Source organism: Stegodyphus dumicola, chromosome 6, assembly GCF_044657685.1.
Source record: "Stegodyphus dumicola isolate Sdum_Otavi_A_Nest chromosome 6, ASM4465768v1".
NCBI lineage: Eukaryota > Metazoa > Arthropoda > Arachnida > Araneae > Eresidae > Stegodyphus > Stegodyphus dumicola.
In genome coordinates, this window is record NC_140773.1 from 173,005,525 (window position 1) to 173,024,793 (window position 19,269).

At 34.7% G+C, this 19,269-nt stretch overlaps 1 protein-coding gene across 6 annotated transcripts in view; it reads right to left on the bottom strand.

The window, feature by feature from the left end:
* Window positions 1–19,269, bottom strand: part of LOC118196521 (AP-5 complex subunit beta-1-like) — a 178,415-nt gene that overhangs the window by 122,361 nt on the left and 36,785 nt on the right. For all 6 annotated transcript variants that reach the window (XR_015041764.1, XM_085819161.1, XM_085819162.1 and 3 more), the window contains 2 exons: window positions 8,518–8,641; window positions 8,270–8,401 (listed from right to left, as the gene is read on the bottom strand). Coding sequence is in view for 5 of the 6 variants with exons in the window: in XM_085819161.1 (XP_085675287.1) it covers window positions 8,270–8,401; window positions 8,518–8,641 (256 nt within the window). In the remaining variant the exon portion in view is untranslated. The remainder of the gene's footprint in view (window positions 1–8,269; window positions 8,402–8,517; window positions 8,642–19,269) is intronic.

Consider the following 19,269-nt stretch of genomic DNA (forward strand, 5'->3'; position numbering starts at 1 on the left):
GGCTTTAATTTTCGTGAGCCCGTAGTAATCGCGAAAATTTAAGCCTCGCTAAATACTTTTCTTTCCTCCCGCTTCAAATAATAATGAAAAAATCAGAAATTTTCACTTACCCAAAATTTAATGATTTATTGCACAGTTACAAGCTTTTTCTAGACAACTTTCTTTCTTATAACTATTTTTTGAATAATATACAACTATATTTCTTGAATATAAAAGAATAAAATTAATTAGCGGGCAAGCCCGCCAGCTGAGCGGGCTGAAGCCCGCTTATCATTGTTCTTTTTAAAAATATATCCTATGTTAAATTTGGCCGGTATTGAAAAGTTGAACCGAACTACCATTTTTTAGCGGTATTCCGCGGGCTTCCCCCACTTTTTTCACCTATGCACCCAGAAGTTACCGCATACACGATACGCATGCGGAGAATCACGAAAACCCCATGCTGCCAGCCCTTTCGCGGGTATTCGAAAGTTTGACGAAATACCAGTGTTCAGCGCTTTTGGGCGGGCCGCGCCCGCGCAAAACGGTGTTCACGTGTGCATGCAAAAGATACTGCATACACCGTACACATGCGTAAAATCATGAAAGCAACCCTCCAGCCAGCCCGCTGTCCGGGATTCGAAGGTTGGATCGAAATACAATTTTTCAGCGATTTTGCACGTGCTGTGCCCTCTTTATTCACGTATACATGCAGAAGATAGTGCATAAACGATACACATGCGTAAAATCAAGAAAACACCCATGGAGTCAGCCCGTTCGCCGGGATCGAAAGTTCGACCGAACTACCAGTGTTCATCGGTTTTGCGCGGGCTGCCCCCGCTTTATTCACATATGCATCCAGAAGTCACTGTATACACGATACACATGCAGAAAATCACGAAAACACCAATGTAGGCAGCCCGCTTGCCGGGATTCGAAAGTTGGACCCAACTACCAGTGTTCAGCGGTTTTGCGGGGGCTGCACCCGCTTTATTCAGTTATGCATCCAGAAGATACTGCATACAATATGCACATGTGGAAAATTACGAAAACACCCATGCAGCCAGCCCTCTCACGGGGATTTTAAATTTGGTACGAACCACCAGTGTTCAGCGCCTTTGCCGCTATTCATTGTTCGTGTGTATAAGAGTTCCTAATGTAATTTCGCCGGTATTCGAAAGTTGGAACGAACTACCAGTGTCCAGCGGAAAACACCCATGCAGCCAGCCTGCAAATTTTCGCGATTCGAAAGTTGGAACGAACTAACAGTGTCTTTATTAAATTATGCATCCAAAATATACTGCATACACGATAAGAATAAAATTAATAGAAGGCAGCTCATTCACTTAGAATACTATTTATACCAACTTCTTTGAAGCCATTCAAAATTATCTCATGTTTGGCTTCAATACCGTTAAATACACGCACAAGCCAAGAAGCGTGAATCGGTTTTAGTCATAATATTCCCAAATCCACAGATTCTTTTTCCTCTAGAAATTGAAGCTCATTAGAATACCACTCAATAAATTAATTCTTGAGCAAATACTTGAACTCGCAACTTACAGTTAAGTCCACAGGTTGGAGCTCTCCTGTGCAGGAAGCGTGCACAAAAACTGGAATAATATTCCTCTTCTCTAGTTCAGTCAGAAAAAGAGGATTTTGGTGTGCCTTAAAAATGTCGAACAATGCTACACCAGGTTGTTCTGGAACTGGCCCGAGAAGCTCTCTGTGCTTGTCGTAATAAGGTACAAGAATATTCTCGATGTATCAAATCATTGTGTCAGTATTACTCTAGTGTGAATCGGTGTGCCACACGTCCTCGCGGGAAATGTAAACTTTGGATGACAATTTGTTGTAAACTGGTCAGACTTTCTATAAATGACTGAGTGATTTATTTCTTTCCATGTTTTATAATTATATTTACAGTTTGATTAATTTTTATGTGTTGTATTATCTTTCAGTTTATATTTTTAGTTAAACTGATGATGGGGTCATGGGGGCCCAGTGTGTTACGCCATCCTTTGCTCCCCGTAAGAGAGCGCTGTATAATCTTGCTAGTTTTTCAGTATCATAGTATATGTTGAAACCCTCACCGACAACCACGGGATTTGCGCATGCGTGCAGCAAAACTAAATCAGAACTTTTTAGTTGAACTTTGAGAACTCGTGATGGACGTTTGAGTGAAACATGTAATCCTTATCTTTCTGTATATATATATATATATTAGTTTAGTGCTGTGATGTAAATTAAATATCTTATTATCTTAGAAGCCTTCCTTTTTCTGTGAGTAGTGTGTAGATGTACTTAGGAAAAATACTCCCGAATATGCTTTGGTGAAGAAAGAAGATCGACTAAAAGGTAAGCCTTTTTACCTATTATTTTCTAAGAATTATTAGAATTATACATTTTTTGGCATCCCGTGCCGCGAATGAAGGCGAATTGTTGATACTTGTTGAATTATTGATTATTAAACAATGACGGAATTCATCGATACATTGAAAAGAAAACGCGGCCACATAAGAGCTGCCGTTACAAAATTAATTGGCCGAATCGAAACTGAATTATCAAAAACAGAAGTGAATGCAGAGGAACTAGAAATTTCCTTAGAACTCTTAAATGAAAAATCGAACGAGTTAAAACAAATAGATGGCGATATAGAAAAATTAATAGACATATAGGATCTAGACCAGGAATTAAACAGTGTTGACGAATATCGTGAAAGAATAACTACATTTAAATACAAAGCTAACAAAAAATTGAAAGAAATTAATATAGAACAACAAAAATTTAGTGTGTTAAGAAGCACTGAACAGTTAAGTGAAAGTATAGAAAACGTTAAAATCGAACATCATAATGTGAAGCTTCCTAAACTTACGATTCCGAAGTTTTATGGCGAGAGCTGCGAATGGCTGACATTTTGGAACACTTTTTCATCAGCCATATATCAAAATAAAATGCTTGACGCTATAAGCAAATTTAATTATTTGAAATCCTTTTTGGGAGGTACTGCTTATAACACCACTGAAGGTTTCGATTTAACCGAAGAAAATTATGAAACTTCAGTTAAACTACTCACAGAAAGATTTGGAAATAAAGATGTACTGATAAACGCCCATATAAATTACTGAAAATAAGACCTCTAAAGGATTCTAACGACATTCAAAATTTCTGTAAGTTATTCAATTACATACAAAAACATATTCGATGTCTTGAATCATTAAATGTGACCTCAGAAACATATGGAGCTTTATTAACACCTATTTTGCTTAAAACGTTGCCCGCAGTTTTGGTTTTGGAATATAATAAAACATTTCGAAAATAAAATTACGATTTGAATCACCTAGTGGAATTTCTTTCTCAGCAATTAATTGCACGGGAAAAAAACAGATTTGCAGTCGAAAGAAGCGGCGTCAATTTCTCTCCCCCCCCCAACAAACAAAACGTGGAAGCAAGCTGTCAACTTGGCATGATAAACGGGTACCAGATGTACCGTCTGCCTCACAGTTGCTGTCTACAAATGAGAATCAAAATTATAAACATTCGAATTGCATATTTTGCGATTCAGATCATGAAAGTTCTGAATGCGAGTCGTTTAACCTTAGATGAAAAAAAAGCAAAAATTGCAGAATCATGGATTATGTTTTAAATGCTTGTAACGGAACAACCATATTTCCCGTTTTTGCAAGACCAAAGCTAAATGTTCCATATGCGGTAAAGCTCATTTGTCAATAATGTGTAACTCTCACGGAAATAATTCTACAGACATTATTGGGGTGAAAATAATAAAAAAACTGTGTTCTGACAAATAAATCTTGCATGCAGGTAAATTTGCAAACTTTAGTAGTAAAACTTCATAGGGATGGGATCAAACAATATGTGAGAATTTTTATAGATAGTGGTTCCCAGCGATCCTACATTTCGAAGTATGCAGTTAGTGTAATGAATTACAAAACAAGTGGTAAAGAAGAATTAATCCATGGTTTGTTCGGAGGAATTGAAAAGAAAGAAACTCATAGTAAATATTTAATTAGATTGAAAAGTCTTAAAGGTGATTATCACTGTAATTTTCAGGTTTTGGATCAGGATAAAATATGTACTGACATTCCTCAAATTCGTAGAGATACATATCTTACTGAACTGCGAAAACATGGAATTTATTTAACTGACATGCTGAATAAATCTGTGGATTTGATGTATGAAAAATCACCTTTAGAAATTCATGTTCTTTTAGTGCAGATGTGGTAGGAAAGCTTCTAACAGAAAAGGTTAGACAACTAAAATGTGGGTTATCATGCGTACACACTAGATTAGGATGGACAATGATGGGGAAAACTGAAAAGCATGAGTTCTCTAACAGTACGACAACTGTATTGTCACTTCATGTTAATGATGCTAAAATTTCGGATTTATGGTGTCTTGACTCGTTAGGAATAACGGATCCTGCCACAACCCACACAAGAAAAGAAATTGATGAAATTGCTAAAACATATGTTCATCAGTCATTCAAGAGAGATAGTGAGGGTAGATATCAGGTCTCTCTTCCTTGGTTAGAAGGGCATGAGGTTTTACCTGACAACAGATTATTAGCAGAGAAAAGGTTAAAATCCTGCGTCAAAAATCTTCAGTCAAAAAACTGTCTGAAAGAGTATGAAAATATTTTTAACGAATGGGCTGAAGAAGGTATTATAGAATCTGTTGAAGATAAGAAAACCGAAAATTGTCATTACCTACCACATAGGGCTGTAATTAAGGAAAGTTCAACCACAAAGATTAGACCTGCGTTCGATGCCTCAGCGAAGGAAAGGAATGGTGTGTCCTTAAATGACTGTTTAGAAAAGGGCCCAAATTATATGGAATTAATACCGAGTATTTTAAACAGATTTCACATAGGTAAATACGGGGTTATCTCATATATATATAAGGCCTTTTTGCAAATAGGTGTCTGTCCTCGAGATAGAGACTTTCTTAGATTTGTCTGGTGGGAAGAAGGAGATTCCGAAAAATTGAAAATATATCGACATAAGCGCATTGTGTTCGGCGTTAATGTCACACAACGCGCCGCCACACTGAATTATCATCTCGAGAATGTTCCTGAACATCAACAAGAGGTAGCTAAGAAATTAAGTGAATCAATGTACGTCGACAATTGTGTGGCTAGCATTGATACTATTGAAGAACTAAACACTTTCATTATTGTGTCGAAGGAAATTATGTCGACTGTTAAATTTGATTTAAGGGGATGGTGTTACAATGAACCTAGCGGTGAAACTTTAAAAGGAAATCCTTGCAATGAAGACTCCGATAAAACCCTATCAGTTCTGGGGTTGAAATGGAATTTATCAAATGACACTTTGTCCTGTGACTTTAAAGATAGTTCTGTGAAACAGCCTGTCAGCAAAAGGAATATATTGTCAATAGTACACAGGATTTTTGACCTGATTGGGTTTACAGCTCCTGTTACTCTGATTCCTAAGCTAATGCTTCAAGAATGCTGGAAACAGAAGATTTCACGGGATAACAATTTACCTAAAAGCATTTCTGATAAATTCGAAAGCTGGAAAAATAAATTGCACAATTTAAAAAAAATAGCTATACCGAGAAGAATTTTTGCTGACTTCAAAAGAGTTTCCGATTTATCTTTACACGTATTTTGTGACGCGAGTAAATCTGCTTATGCCACATGCATATTCATGTGAAGCTGTAATGAAGATTCTGTTACATGTCAGCTCATCTCAGCCCGATCCAGAGTGGCACCTATCAAGCCGATTTCCATACCACGACTAGAGCTCTTAGCTTGTACAATTGGTGCTAGACTGGCACATCATGTTAAGGAAGATTTGAGACTAGAAAGCTTGCCTATTTATTATTGGAGTGATTCTATGGATGCATTATTTTGGATAAAAAAGAATGAAAACTGGGCCGTTTTTGTTCACAATAGAGTGAAAGAAATCCGTACTCTAAGTAATCCAAACGACTGGAATTATATTCCTGGAACACTAAATCTAGCGAACCTCCCTTCCCGAGGATGCAGTACGGAAACCTTAGTCAAATCGAAATGGTGGGAGGGTCCCAATTGGTTGAGAAATGATCCAGAAAAATGGCCTGCCTCTGAAATTGTACCAAATTTTGACATTATGAATGCTGAAAGAAAGAAGACAATACTTTCTGCAGTTAATTCGAATGCTATGAGTGATGTTAATTCTGATAAGATTTCTTCGTACAATACCATTCTAAAAATAATATCTTATATCTTCCGTTTTGTTAAAAATGTCAGACTAAGTCCTAATGAAAGAACTTTTGGAACAATTACAGCAGAAGAAATTAAAAGAGCCGAATTAACTCTTTTGAGATTAGTGCAGAGTGAATCATTTTCTGGATTAGATGACAAAAGATTACGTGTACTTCAACCAATGATTGATTCTAACGGAATCCTTAGGGTTAAAACCAAAATTCTTAGAAGAGATGACACGGAAAATTTTTGATTTCCTATTATTCTTCCTTAGTAAAATTAATTAGAGCTAAACATGAAATGAACAATCATGCAGGAGTACAATTTTTAATATCCGCTTTACGAGAACAATATTGGATTTTGAAAACACGAAAGACTGTCAAGAAAGTCATAAGAAGCTGTGTTGTATGTCAGAGGTTCGATACTAGTTCTTCGAAAACACCCATTGCTCCTCTCCCAGAAGACCGACTAAGAGAAGCAGCAGTCTTTGAGATTGTAGGTGTTGACTTGACTGGACCGTTGATATTGAAGGGAAATCAAAAATCATGGATAGTGATTTTTACCTGTGCTGTTTTTCGGGCAGTACATTTGGAATTGATTTTCTCGCTATCAACTGAAAGTTTTCTGCAAGCGCTGAGACGTTTCGTTCCTCGACATGGAAGACCCCACACCATCTATTCCGACAATGGAACGAATTTCAAAGGAAGTGATAGATTATTCAAAAGCTTAAATTGGGATAAAATCTTAGAACAAGCTAGTATCCACAGGATCACATGGAAATTTCTTCCGCCATCAGCTCCCTGGTGGGGAGGATGGTGGGAGCGATTAATAGGAGTCCTGAAAAGAATCCTTCGCAAAGTTTTAGGACGATCATCTCTGAATCATGAAGAAATGATAACAATTTTGTGTGACTGTGAAGCAATAATGAATAATTGTCCATTGACGTATGTCTCGAAAGATGTTGAAGATTTATCTCCGATCACACCTTCCATGTTTCTCCATGAGATTCGACAAATTGGAGTTCCTGATCTGGATAATATAGATGCGAAATCTTTAAACAAAAGGATTATTTATCGACAAAAACTTTTACAAGATCTACGTAAAAGATTTCGAATCGAATATCTCGGACAGTTACGGAAAAATTATGAACATGTAAAAGCTTCACAGCCTTTGAAAATAGGAGATCTTGTTTTAGTGTCCGATGATAATAAGAAGCGAACAGACTGGTTATTGGCAAAAGTAACCGAGATTTTCAAGTCTCGGGATGGACATGTGCGTTTAGTTAAGGTCAAGACTAAGCTTGGAGAAGTTTTGCGACCAACCAAGCGTTTGTATTCTTTGGAGATAACATCATCAGATGAACAGTCTAGATTTAGAAATGTGGCAAGCAGCTCTTCTGATGAACCAGAGACTTACTGCGATCCTGATATTCGTAATGACTTGCCTCAAGATCTTAATAGCGAAAAGATTCCATCGATGACCACAAGAAGTGGTCGAATGGTAAAGCCTGTTCAAAGGTTACAGTTTTAAATTTGATTTTTCAGCAAATTTAAAGGTGGGAGTATGTTGAAACTCTCACCGACAACCACGTGATTTGCGCATGCACGCAGCAAAACTAAATCAGAACCTTTTAGTTGAATCTCCTGATATAAAATATTTACTAATTTATATAACAAACAGAATCAATTCACAGCAAAACTGGCAATATAAAGAAAACTTGCAGAAAGATTAAATAAATTTGTTATTTTGCATTTTTCTAACACAGATATTAGGTTGAACACATTTTGTTCAAACATCATATTACAAACTCGGATAACATCACTTTTTTTTACATACCTTCATCTTATTTTGAAAAATAATTCTTACAATTTTATCTTTATGACAAGACAGCTTTTTAATTTGTAATACAACTTACTATTAATTTGTAATAAACACAATGTACCAATTTGGAACTTAATATTTCTGAGCCACAATGAAAGCTGGTACAAAAAATGTTAGTGTTATTTATTCTTAATCCTCTAAAATTAAAAATAAACTCTGTAAATTTTGTAAATTACTTACAGGATAGAAAATTTCAATTTCTTCCAAACATTTACAAGCAGTTGATATTACAACAAAATCTTCTGAAGTATCATAAATAACCTTCAGGAAAAATGCCTTGCTATTTAAAATTGGTTTAGAGATATCATCTTCCTGTAAAATATGTGATAATTAATAATTTGATATTATACTCAGGTATGGTGCATTTTGTTGCACATGCATAAAATAGTTTTATTCATGCAAATAAAACTTAATTGACAAATACTCACTGATGTCCAAGCTAACAGAATTGAGGTAATTGTCATAATTATAGGACTCTTCAACAATCTTTTTTCAGATCCTTTCCCCAAAACACAAAATAAACTTGTAAGGGATCCCACAACATGCACAAGCCTGGAAATAAAGCTATATTTGAATAAATCCACAAAATACTATATTTTAAACAAAAAGAAAAAGCTTTCATTGCATAAATTCACAAAGAATTCATTTTAGCTGATAGCAGAGCCATGATTAGGAAATTAGGGTATTTTTTCAGTTTTATTTTTAATTTCTTAAGAATATGACTCACAAAGTAAAATAAGTATTTCTGACATCTACAAAATTTAATTACACAAAAATTGTTTTTGACATGCATCTGCCTTTCAATTATCAATAAAACAAAACATATTTTTCTTATTTAAGTTAGAATTTTGAATAAAAATGTTTTTGTTAAATAGAATATAGGGAAAGACGGGGTAACAATGCATGAATAGTATGATGCTGTAGTCATGCATAATTTATTTCTTCACAACACTCATGAAGGACTTCAATCTGATTTCTCACACATTAAAAAATTTATCTAAGACTAAAAATGCATACATTTCAACAGGTGGAACTCCATTTATATGCTCATTTTAAAACTTCTATTTAGAGTTGCCCTATTCACAAACAACAACATGGGAGCCATTATTGCTTTCACAATTAACAAACCCAGAGATCCTCCCCTCAGCTCCTTTGATAACAACTTAATAGAAGAACATCAAATATAAAGAGGGATGAAGCAATGAACGAGTCCCAGCAAGGCATATATCACAGGATCTATCTGCCAAGTTTTTATCCCTAATTACGAGATTGAAATACAGATACAGAAAAGATCAAAATGTGACTGAACACATGACAAGGTTACAAAAATATATATATAGAAATGGGAGAACAATAAAGGCACTACAAAAAAAATTTTTTTTATTGTAATGCATGAAGTAAGTGTCTTTGGAAGGTGAACATGTCAGCCCAATCTAGTGTTAGTTTGTCTTCTAGAGAGTTCAATAGCAGACCTACTCTGTTGAACTGTCTTTAAGCCTCTGTTTTGAGTTCAGGCAAATCAAAGTCCAGCAAAGTTTGAGTTTGTCCAAGTCCAGTTTGAGTTCAGCAAATAGTCTGATTTTGTATAGTTGATAAACACAGCAGATTTAAGGCTATTTATTCAATTTTTAATGTTTTGTCTGTTCTGGTGAGGACTTGGGCATGGCCAATACAGGGGTGGTTTTACTGGATCAATACATAAGTATATGTGTGAAAATTATTTTAATGTAGAACTTGTGTAATACTTATCAAGATGTAGATGTCATTATTGAGTTGTTGCATTCTGATGACAATGTTCAACTATGTCACTTAATGGTAAGCCATCATTTGATTCTGTTCACATCCAAAAAGCATGTAAACTCTACAAACATTGTATATATCATTTGAAAATCCTAGTCTGTTGTTATGACCGATGGCCAGCCACAGTGAGAAATTTGTATATTGAAAATAGGTCTGCAAATACTTTTAGTTTTCATACTGGGATAGGTATGGCTTTGAGGAGCCTAACTATTAGTTTAAAAGGTACATATTACATTCTGAGGATGGTATCAGACCAATAATATTCATGTGGATATATAAAAAGCATGCATCAGGAAGAGAAAGAATGTATCTAGTGATACTTTAGTGTGTATTTTTTATCTTTGGCAAGATTTACTTCCAGTTTTGGTATGACATTTCATATAAGGATATATAGGGTGTCCATAATAAAACTTGAGATTTTCGAGCAGCCTGTAGCAAAAACTATGTAGCAGAATTGCATGAAAATTGGGTAAGGCAGAATGAAATGATGAGAATTTTATCAAGGTGGAAAAAGAATAACGAGTTTCAAAAACCACCACTAGATGGCATTGTGCAATGTAAACTATTGGCATATGCAAATGTCGTAATCATAGTAATTCTGTGCTTGCACAGCAATCCTATAAAGATGCGAGAGCTGAACAGCAGTCATACTCGTTTCGAAGTCAAGGAAGATGACATTGCCTCTCCATGAACGTGCTTTACTGGTGAAACTGATTTACCAAAATGGAGACTCTGCAGAAATTTCAGTCTTTAAAGCGATTACAAAAAGGTCAACAAAAGTGTGTTGCAGCACAGGTAATGGATGATGTAGAAAATGATGGATGAAAAGGAATTCAGAAAAAAAGAGCAAGGTATGTCGGTAGAGATGTCACAAAAATACCACCATCAGAACATTGGCAGAACTTAAATTCCAGCTTCAAAGATGACGCATTGTTTTGGATAAGATTTTGTATTTCTGGATAATGTTATCAAGCTTTAGAAACTTGAAGAATTTTTTAAACTCCAAAAATGTCATTGTAGTAATCAGTAGTAAAGTAGTAAAGTAATGTCATTATTGTAATCATAGTGATCAATTCTATAATAAATAGATACAGTCAAAAGTCTTTAATCCGGACTCGTCGAGACTTTGGCAATTCCGGATTATAGATCATCAGTTTAAATCTGGTAAGATGGCATGCAGAAATTATAAAATTAAAAATATTAAACCATAATTTATGATCTAAAGGGTACCAAAATTTACAAAAAAAAAAAGCTTAATATTTATTTGTTTACTTTATTAAACATTTCTTTCAACGTGCACATGCGTAAAGCAAATATTACGCATAGCGGAAATTAGGAAATTGCAACCAGAAAACTATTTGATGTGTATTCGTGATATTTATAATGACGAGGAATTTGATTTAAATCATATCAAAGATAGAGATGAAATACTACATTTAGTAAGGAATTATAAGACGAATAAAACAAAAACATCTGCCCTGAAGATAAGGATAGTGCTGACAGATCAACTTCCAGTTCATTGCATGCAGCAACGTCCCCCCCACAGAGAAGCATGAAATTGATAAACAGATTTCAGAATGGTTAGAGAAACAAAGGATATGCAGTTATCCACTTTTTTGCAGCAATTCCACTTTTTGTTTGATGGACATCGAAACATACTTTCGCTTTGCAGATCCTTTGGCAGCTCCAGAATCGGAAATTCTTTCTGAGATAATCGAAAGTTCAAGCTTACTTTTATAAAAGTGCTCTAACAGTCTGGAAAAAATAAAAAGCCGGATCCAATTAGAAGATTAAGGAACAGCGCAATCTGCAACATTAACTGAAATAGATAATTAGATAATTTTAGCTTAGCTTATACTGTCCGTTATACATTAAATGCGCATGCATGAAGGTATTATGCGCATGCGTTTACGCATGCGCAGAAAGTTTGTAGCTTTGAGGTCCAGAATTATAGATCGTTCCGGATTATGGATGTCCAGATTAAAGACTTTTGACTGTATTTCATTTCAATTTTTGTTCTCGAAAGAACAATGACATTTTTAGAACCTTGTACTTGGCTAATGTCAGTAAAATACTGGGCAATAAAATTTAACCCATAACAGGGGAGGTCAAATATTGGGACATAACGGGGACGTGTGGGATAATAATATTTTATAGATGAAATGGATTCAATCTCTGGTTCAGTGCATTCATTGTCAGATTCAGAAAATTCTGATGTCGTGGAGTGTGAACTTTCATTAGCAAAATCTTATATCTTATTGGCATTCATCTTCATCGCTAAATTCCCTTTCCACTTATCAAGAAATCTTTACAGTACTTCTGCATAACGCAAATTAGAAGGATATATGATATTTCTCAGACCGAACCTCAGAGCCATGTTTCCACCTGGGACAGAAATCGTAACACTGAGAGGGAGGTGCGGTCTGACATACCGCTCTCAGATAATGGAATAGAATTTCACAATGAAGCAGGTGTAAAAAATGTTAGCCAATATGTGAGAATTATCAAGGTCACAAAAGGATAAGCTAGCAGGAGAATCCACTCAATCAGACTAAATATAGAAAAGGGGTGATAGGAACAAAACCTGTAGCGGTGTCTGAGACCGCACCTCCCCAGTCATGGGTTAAATGGCATAATTGCCAAGCCGAACATTTGTGAGAGATTCTGTTTAAAAGTGTATACTAGTGGTTTCTGATTCCCATAAGTTTAAAAATTCTTGCCCTTTGACAGCTGTTAAAGTTACATAATTAATTTAATTCCCTGCTGTACACAAACCATTTCTGGTGACATTTATTGAGCTTCAAAGAGAAAAATGCAGTAAGTTCCAACACTTCTCAAGACAAACGGCACAAGAAAGCTGCCAACTGCAACATCTGCAGCATCTACCTTGATTTTTAAGTGGGCTCAAAAGTTATAGTGTCTCAAAAGGACAGCATGAGCAATGGCAAATTCCAAAAATGAAAACGAGATTTAATTTCTTTGATTTGTTCTTCAAACAGTTTTATTAAAGAAGAAGGAATATTGGTTTCTTTAGTTATGAAACATCTGTAAAAATTAAACATGTACAAAACCCAGCAAGGTTGAGTAAAGGTAGTTGATTGAGGAAAATCTAAAATAACTTTATCAGAAAGATGTTCAGTAAAATGAAAACCTGAGCTACCAATGGATGTGTAAATCAAAGGTGCATTTTGAAACATTTATGCTAAGTCCATATTTCTAAAATTTTAAAAAGTTGCCTACAATGTTCCTCAAAAAAAGTTATGAGTAAGTCATTAACAAATGTATAACATCTTCTAAATCTTGTGTGATTTGCATATCTATAAAACATTGAAAAGTCGTGAATCCATTGTATAAGCTGAATTGCATACAAATACTTTCAAATGAACTGAATGAGGTACACATAGCAGAATTATGAATATCATCAGAACTGATGACTATTTGATGATCATAGTACACCTCAGTAAAGTTAGCATGACTAATAACTTTAGTACCATGCGATGTAACATTAAAATCGACTACGCAAGAAATTGAATATTTGTTTTTTATTGTTTGTACATTCAGTGTACGATAATCCCCTACAGATCTCCATTCTAATGTTTGTTTTTTTTAAACCATACAGATGAAATGCATAATTGTTTTTTAAAGGTCTCAAATACTCCAGTTGTGTCACAATTTGAAACTCTTGTTTTGCTATTTTTAAGTGATCTGAAACTAACTGAGGAGATTTTGCTACCACAAATGGATCTTTAATTGTAATGTAATGAATAGTGTTGTCTTAAACAAATTGACTATGATCAGAGGTGTAGCTAGCGTTTTCAGCACCCGAGGACAACTGAAGATTTCGTATCCCCTCCTGTTTCCTAAAATACAACAGGACGCATTAATCTGGTGCCCCCTGGATGTTGCACCCAGGGACAGATGTTCCCTTTTTTTTCACCTAGCTTTGCTACTGGTTAGGATCTAGTAATATGGTAACAGAAGGAATTTCTTTTAATATTTTGTGATATAGTGTATCACTAAAAATAGATTTTACTGAATAAATATCACATTTTTCATACAATCTACAGTTCAAAACTGCATTTTTATATATTTGAGATGTTTACTGTGAAGACCAGGCACCAAAGCCAAAAATCTTCTACAAGAATGCATATACTAATTGTTACATAAAGGCAGTGTTGAAGGAATAAGTCTAACATTAAGTTAGCAGGAACATTTAAGAATTCCACTTGGTGTCTCATATTTCTAAAAAAAAAAAAAAAAAAAAAAAAAAAATTTCAAGAGCCCAATTCCTTTATAGGTAAAAACTTCTGAACAGTTCATTAATTCACTTCTGAGCTTTGTATAATAATTCATTAGGATCTGGTTTCATAAGAAAATACCAAACTAATGACCCAATATCTGGAGAAAGATGAGAAACTGCATAATTATATTTGTGATAGATTTGGGAATGGGAAAACTCCCAAACACATTAAAAAAATTATCTTTACTTAAGACCAAAAATACAGATCTCAGAATAGACAGGACTGCTTATTTGCTCCTCTTAAAACTTCTCTTTGGGACAGCCACATTCTTATACAACAAAGTGGGGAGCATGGCATGCCCCAAAATTGCTTCCAGGACTAATCACCACAATGCACATCAAAATTTTTCATTTAAATCAACAGTATAATTCACAATATGAGAACATTGAAAATAATGATATCCTTTTAAGAAATTAAAGGAAATCTAAGAAATTTCAATAAACTTTTCAGCGTCTGAAATTTAAGCTGTATTTTGTGCAATTGTTGACAATCAAATCTTCATCATAAATAACCATAAATCATTATTAGTGATTTTTTAAAATGTGCATGAATCCTTAACTAAAAGTGTTTGCTTCCCTAATATCTGACATTAACATAACTAGGGTTAGTCACATAATAATATTTTTTTCATGACAATCTATTTATGCAATTTAAAAGTTTAAATTTCAAAGCAGTTTTAAAGCCAATATATTCCCTCCCTGAAAAAATTATTAAAAATTAAAAACAAAATTTCAAATGTAAGGCATATTAAAAATTAGAATAACAGCACACTAAAACTCTAAACTCAGTGGTGCAACAACACTAGTGGGCCATGGCCTGCAGTGTCCCTAAATCTGCATTGTTGACCTTGACCCCAGACCGCACAAACATATGCCCTAGGTAAGTGGTCAGCTTGCCGCAGGACGCCCAAGTCCCCAAATGAACTTGGTACTCATTTTATAAAACCATTCAAGAAATGAAAGGCTGAGTCAACCTTGCCCAGCCCGGGCATCGAACCCCGGACCTGTAGTGCAACTGCACGACACGCCAGCCACTTCGTCACCGGGTGGTTAAGAGCATACTAGTTATGTGATACAGTCAAAAGTCATTAATCCGGACTCGTCGGGACTTCAGCGGTTCCGGATTATAGATCATCAATTTAAATCTCGTACGATGGCATGCAGAAATTCTAAAATTAAAAATATGAAACCATAATTTATGAAATAAAGAACAATTATGATCTAAAGAGCATCAAAATTTACAAAAAAAAAAGCTTAATATTTATTTGTTTACTTTATTAAACATTTCTTCCAATGTAAATTGTTTAAGTTGCTTCGTTTTATGTGATACTTTCTCTTTAATTCTATAAACAGACATAATTTCTTGTACAGTTACAAAGTTCCGCTGTTCAAGTCCTATAATTGCTGTGTCGAGAATACCGACTAATTTGTCAATCGAAATGTTTTCATTTTCAATAAACTCTGTGTCACTTTCTTCACTATCGGAAGCAAATTATAATGAAGAGGAATTTGATTTAAATCATATCAAAGATGGAGTACATCGAGATGAAATACTACATTTAGTAAGGAATTATAAGCCATATAAAATAAAAACATCTGCCTTGAAGATAAGGATAGTGCTGACAGATCAACTTCCAATTCATTGCCTGCCGCGGTCTCTCCCCCCCCACCGCACAGAGGCATGAAATTGATAAACAGATTTCGGAATGGTTAGAGAAACAAAGGATATGTCTTCATCCATTTTTTTGCAGCAATTCCACTTTTTGTTTGATGGACATCGAAACATGCTTTCCCTTTGTAGATCCAGCATCGGAAATTCTATTTGACATAATCGAAAGTTCTAACTTACTTTATAAAATTGCTCTAACAGTCTGCAAAAAGTAATAAGCCGGATCTAATTCAAAGATTAAGGAACAATGCAGTCAGCAACATTAACTGAAATAGATAATTAGATAATTTTAGCTTAGCTTATACCGTACATTATACATTAAACGCGCATGCGTAAATGTATTATGCGCATGCGTCTGACGCATGTGCAGAAAGTTTGTAGCTTTGAGGTCCGGATTATAGATCATTCCAGATTATGGGTGTCCAAATTAACGACTTTTGATTGTATATGGCATTAGAAACATCTTTATTATGAAAGTGCAAGTTTGCAGTTGCAAACCTTGAGTTGCCTATAATTTAAATTAACTGCATTTTAATTTGTAAGAGTTAGATATATAATTAAGGTAATAAAAATTTAAACAATTGAAAAGTGTGTTTACTGCTTTTAAATCACTCAGTTTGTTAATGAATAATAGAGTGATTAAATATTCAAGATAAATTAAACAGCTTTTAGGAATGGTAAGTCTCTGAAAACAGAATACATACAAGATAAATCAAAAGTCATATGTTTGTGGCAATACTTACCAAAGTGAATGGATGATACTATTTATACACTTTTTGGATCTTTTTTATCATCCACTTCACTTCAAAAAGTATAGGAGGGAATGCTCTGTGTTGCCACAATAGGCAAACCATAACAGAGGCAGAACTTATTTATATGGCAACCCAGGTATGTGTACATACAGCAAATGAATGCAGATTTTAGTGTTTGTATTTGCATTGAGTAATTTTTATTTTCTTGTAAGGAACTGTAATAGGACCGTGTAGTTTGTTGGCTAATGGGGGAAAAAAAAAAAAAAAAAAAAAGCATTGCATGCAGAAATATGGTGTTTTATCCAAAAGTCGAAAATACAAAAATATGCTTTCTATGAAGTTGTACTTAAAATAATAGAATTTTATGGATTGAAATTTGTGTTCTATGTAAAATTTGTGCAGCATTTTCTTTCTTTCTTTCTTTCTTTCTTTCTTTTTTTTTTTTTTTTTTTTTTTTTTTTTTTAAAGAAAAACAGACAGTTATGTAAATAAGGGAGGGGGACACATATGAATTTCTTCAAAAAGACAAATGTTATATCTCGGATGTTTCTTGCATTATTAATTTTATTCAATCTTTGCTTTTTTATGGAATTCTTAGTGCACCACTATTTTCAAAATGGCTCCTGCTTTTAGCATATTCGCTTGGAGAAAAATAAGTTCCCAATGAGTTAGTGACTTTTTGGAGGGAGGGTGCAGATAATTAGAAAATGCCAATTTTTCCCCCAATCCCCCCATTTTTTGTCTGTCAGGGAATAAGGCACCTCTGTAATTTTTTTTCTTCTTTCTTTCTTTCTTTTTTTTCTTTTTTTTTTTTTTTTTTTTTTTTTGTTTTTGGCCAGGATATAATTTTAAGAAAATTTATATATATTTTTTGGGGAAGAAAAATACTCTGAAAAAGGGCAGTAAGCCAAAGAAAGTTTTAGGATGAGTTTACAGGGAGGAGGAAAGAAAAATTGCAGCAATCTAAAGCAAAATTTTTACTGTTAGCATATTTTAATTAAACAGTTTGATATAAAGAATTTTATAAATAGAGTTAAAAAAACAGAACTTATCAGTACTGTCAATTACAAAAATAACTCATCCATATATATATATATATATATATATATATATATAAATATATCAGTGTTAGAAATTCCTAAATAAACTTCAAAATATTAAATTCTTTTTTTATGATTAAGTTTAAAAAACTTAATAATAAATATTGTAAGGATCTTAAGTTTTACTAACGTTTATTTTATTTTAAATCTTTACTATCACTTCTTATTTTCTACTTCCGGCCAGAATTATAAGCGTGAAGGTTTTTATGCAAAGTTTGTCTGGCGAACGCCAAGTATTTAAGTGTGGCCTTTTTGCCAAGCGAGAGAGAGGAAGCAGTGAGTTCGAAGCAGGCCGCTTACCTTAGAAGTTACGCAGTTGCTATTTGCCTTCCAGGCCAGAGGTTTTAATCCTCTTGATAAATTAAACGTATTGTAGTGTTCACAGTCTCTGTGCTACATACGCTTCCTGTTATTATAAGGCCAATCTTCCACGTGTATTATTCTAAAGTTAAATTAGAGTTTAGTTTTATTTTTATACCTTTTACGTTAGATCCCGAGTGGAGGGTCATTGTATTCCGAAGTACGGAAGTCATTGTATATAAAGAAAAATAAAGGGTTTTGTATACCCTTCGTCTGTATCCTGTCTACTTACTACAATTAGTGAACATAGCTTTAGTAAGCTCTCTGTTCCTAGTCAGGTCATTGTATGTTTCCGAAGAAGGTTAGAAGAAACATTGACCCTGATAGTGGCGCCCGACGAAGAAGAATAACCATGGCCGAGTTTCAAGAAGAACCTGCGCTGCCTGCAGAAACGGCTCAGAATCCAGAAATGCCAGCTGCCGCCCTGGAAGGATTTGGGTACATCGTCCAGACCATCCGCGCTTCGATGAAACCAGAAGCAACATTTAATGGAAACTCACCGGTAACCAGTTTTTTGGAAAAATTGGATGACCACTTCATGCTCTACCCCGTGCACGAGTTTCAAAAAGTTACCTTAGCTACCAGCGCTTTGAGGGGCCAAGCGCTTAACTGGTTCAAATGTATCGGCAGAAGTCTCTTGGGTCAAGCAGGAAGTCCCACCTATACTTATGAAAATTTCAAGACTGCCCTACTAAAAGCCTTCCCTGTTGTAAGGGATCGTGCGAAATTAGAAACGGAACTTTTTAGCATATATCAACAAAGAATAGAAAACCTCTCGAGCTTTATTTTAAGAAAAATTCACGTTTTCAAGCTCTTGTATGGAAACCGTCCGGATCCTGAAATAATTCAAGTGATTTTGCCGAGGTTACTACCCCAAGTGCAAGACTTTATTGAATTGAGAAATCCGACTACACTGGAAAAGTTATTTGAGCTAGCAATCCAGTTTGAAAGTAGAAGAACGGCGGACGTCGAAAGAAGACGCCAGTATCAACAGCGAAACCAATTTGGTATGCCAAGACTACAGCAAACTCAAGCACATGGCTACGGAGAAAAAGCGAATCAGTGGGCAAGGAAACCCGAGCATTCAAAAACAGCCGGCGAACGTCGACAGTTCAATAGCAATTCAGGAAAAAAGTCTCAAGGCCATGGGAAAAAGAAGGAAAGCACGGAAAGGAAAAATAATTTAAACTAAAACGGAT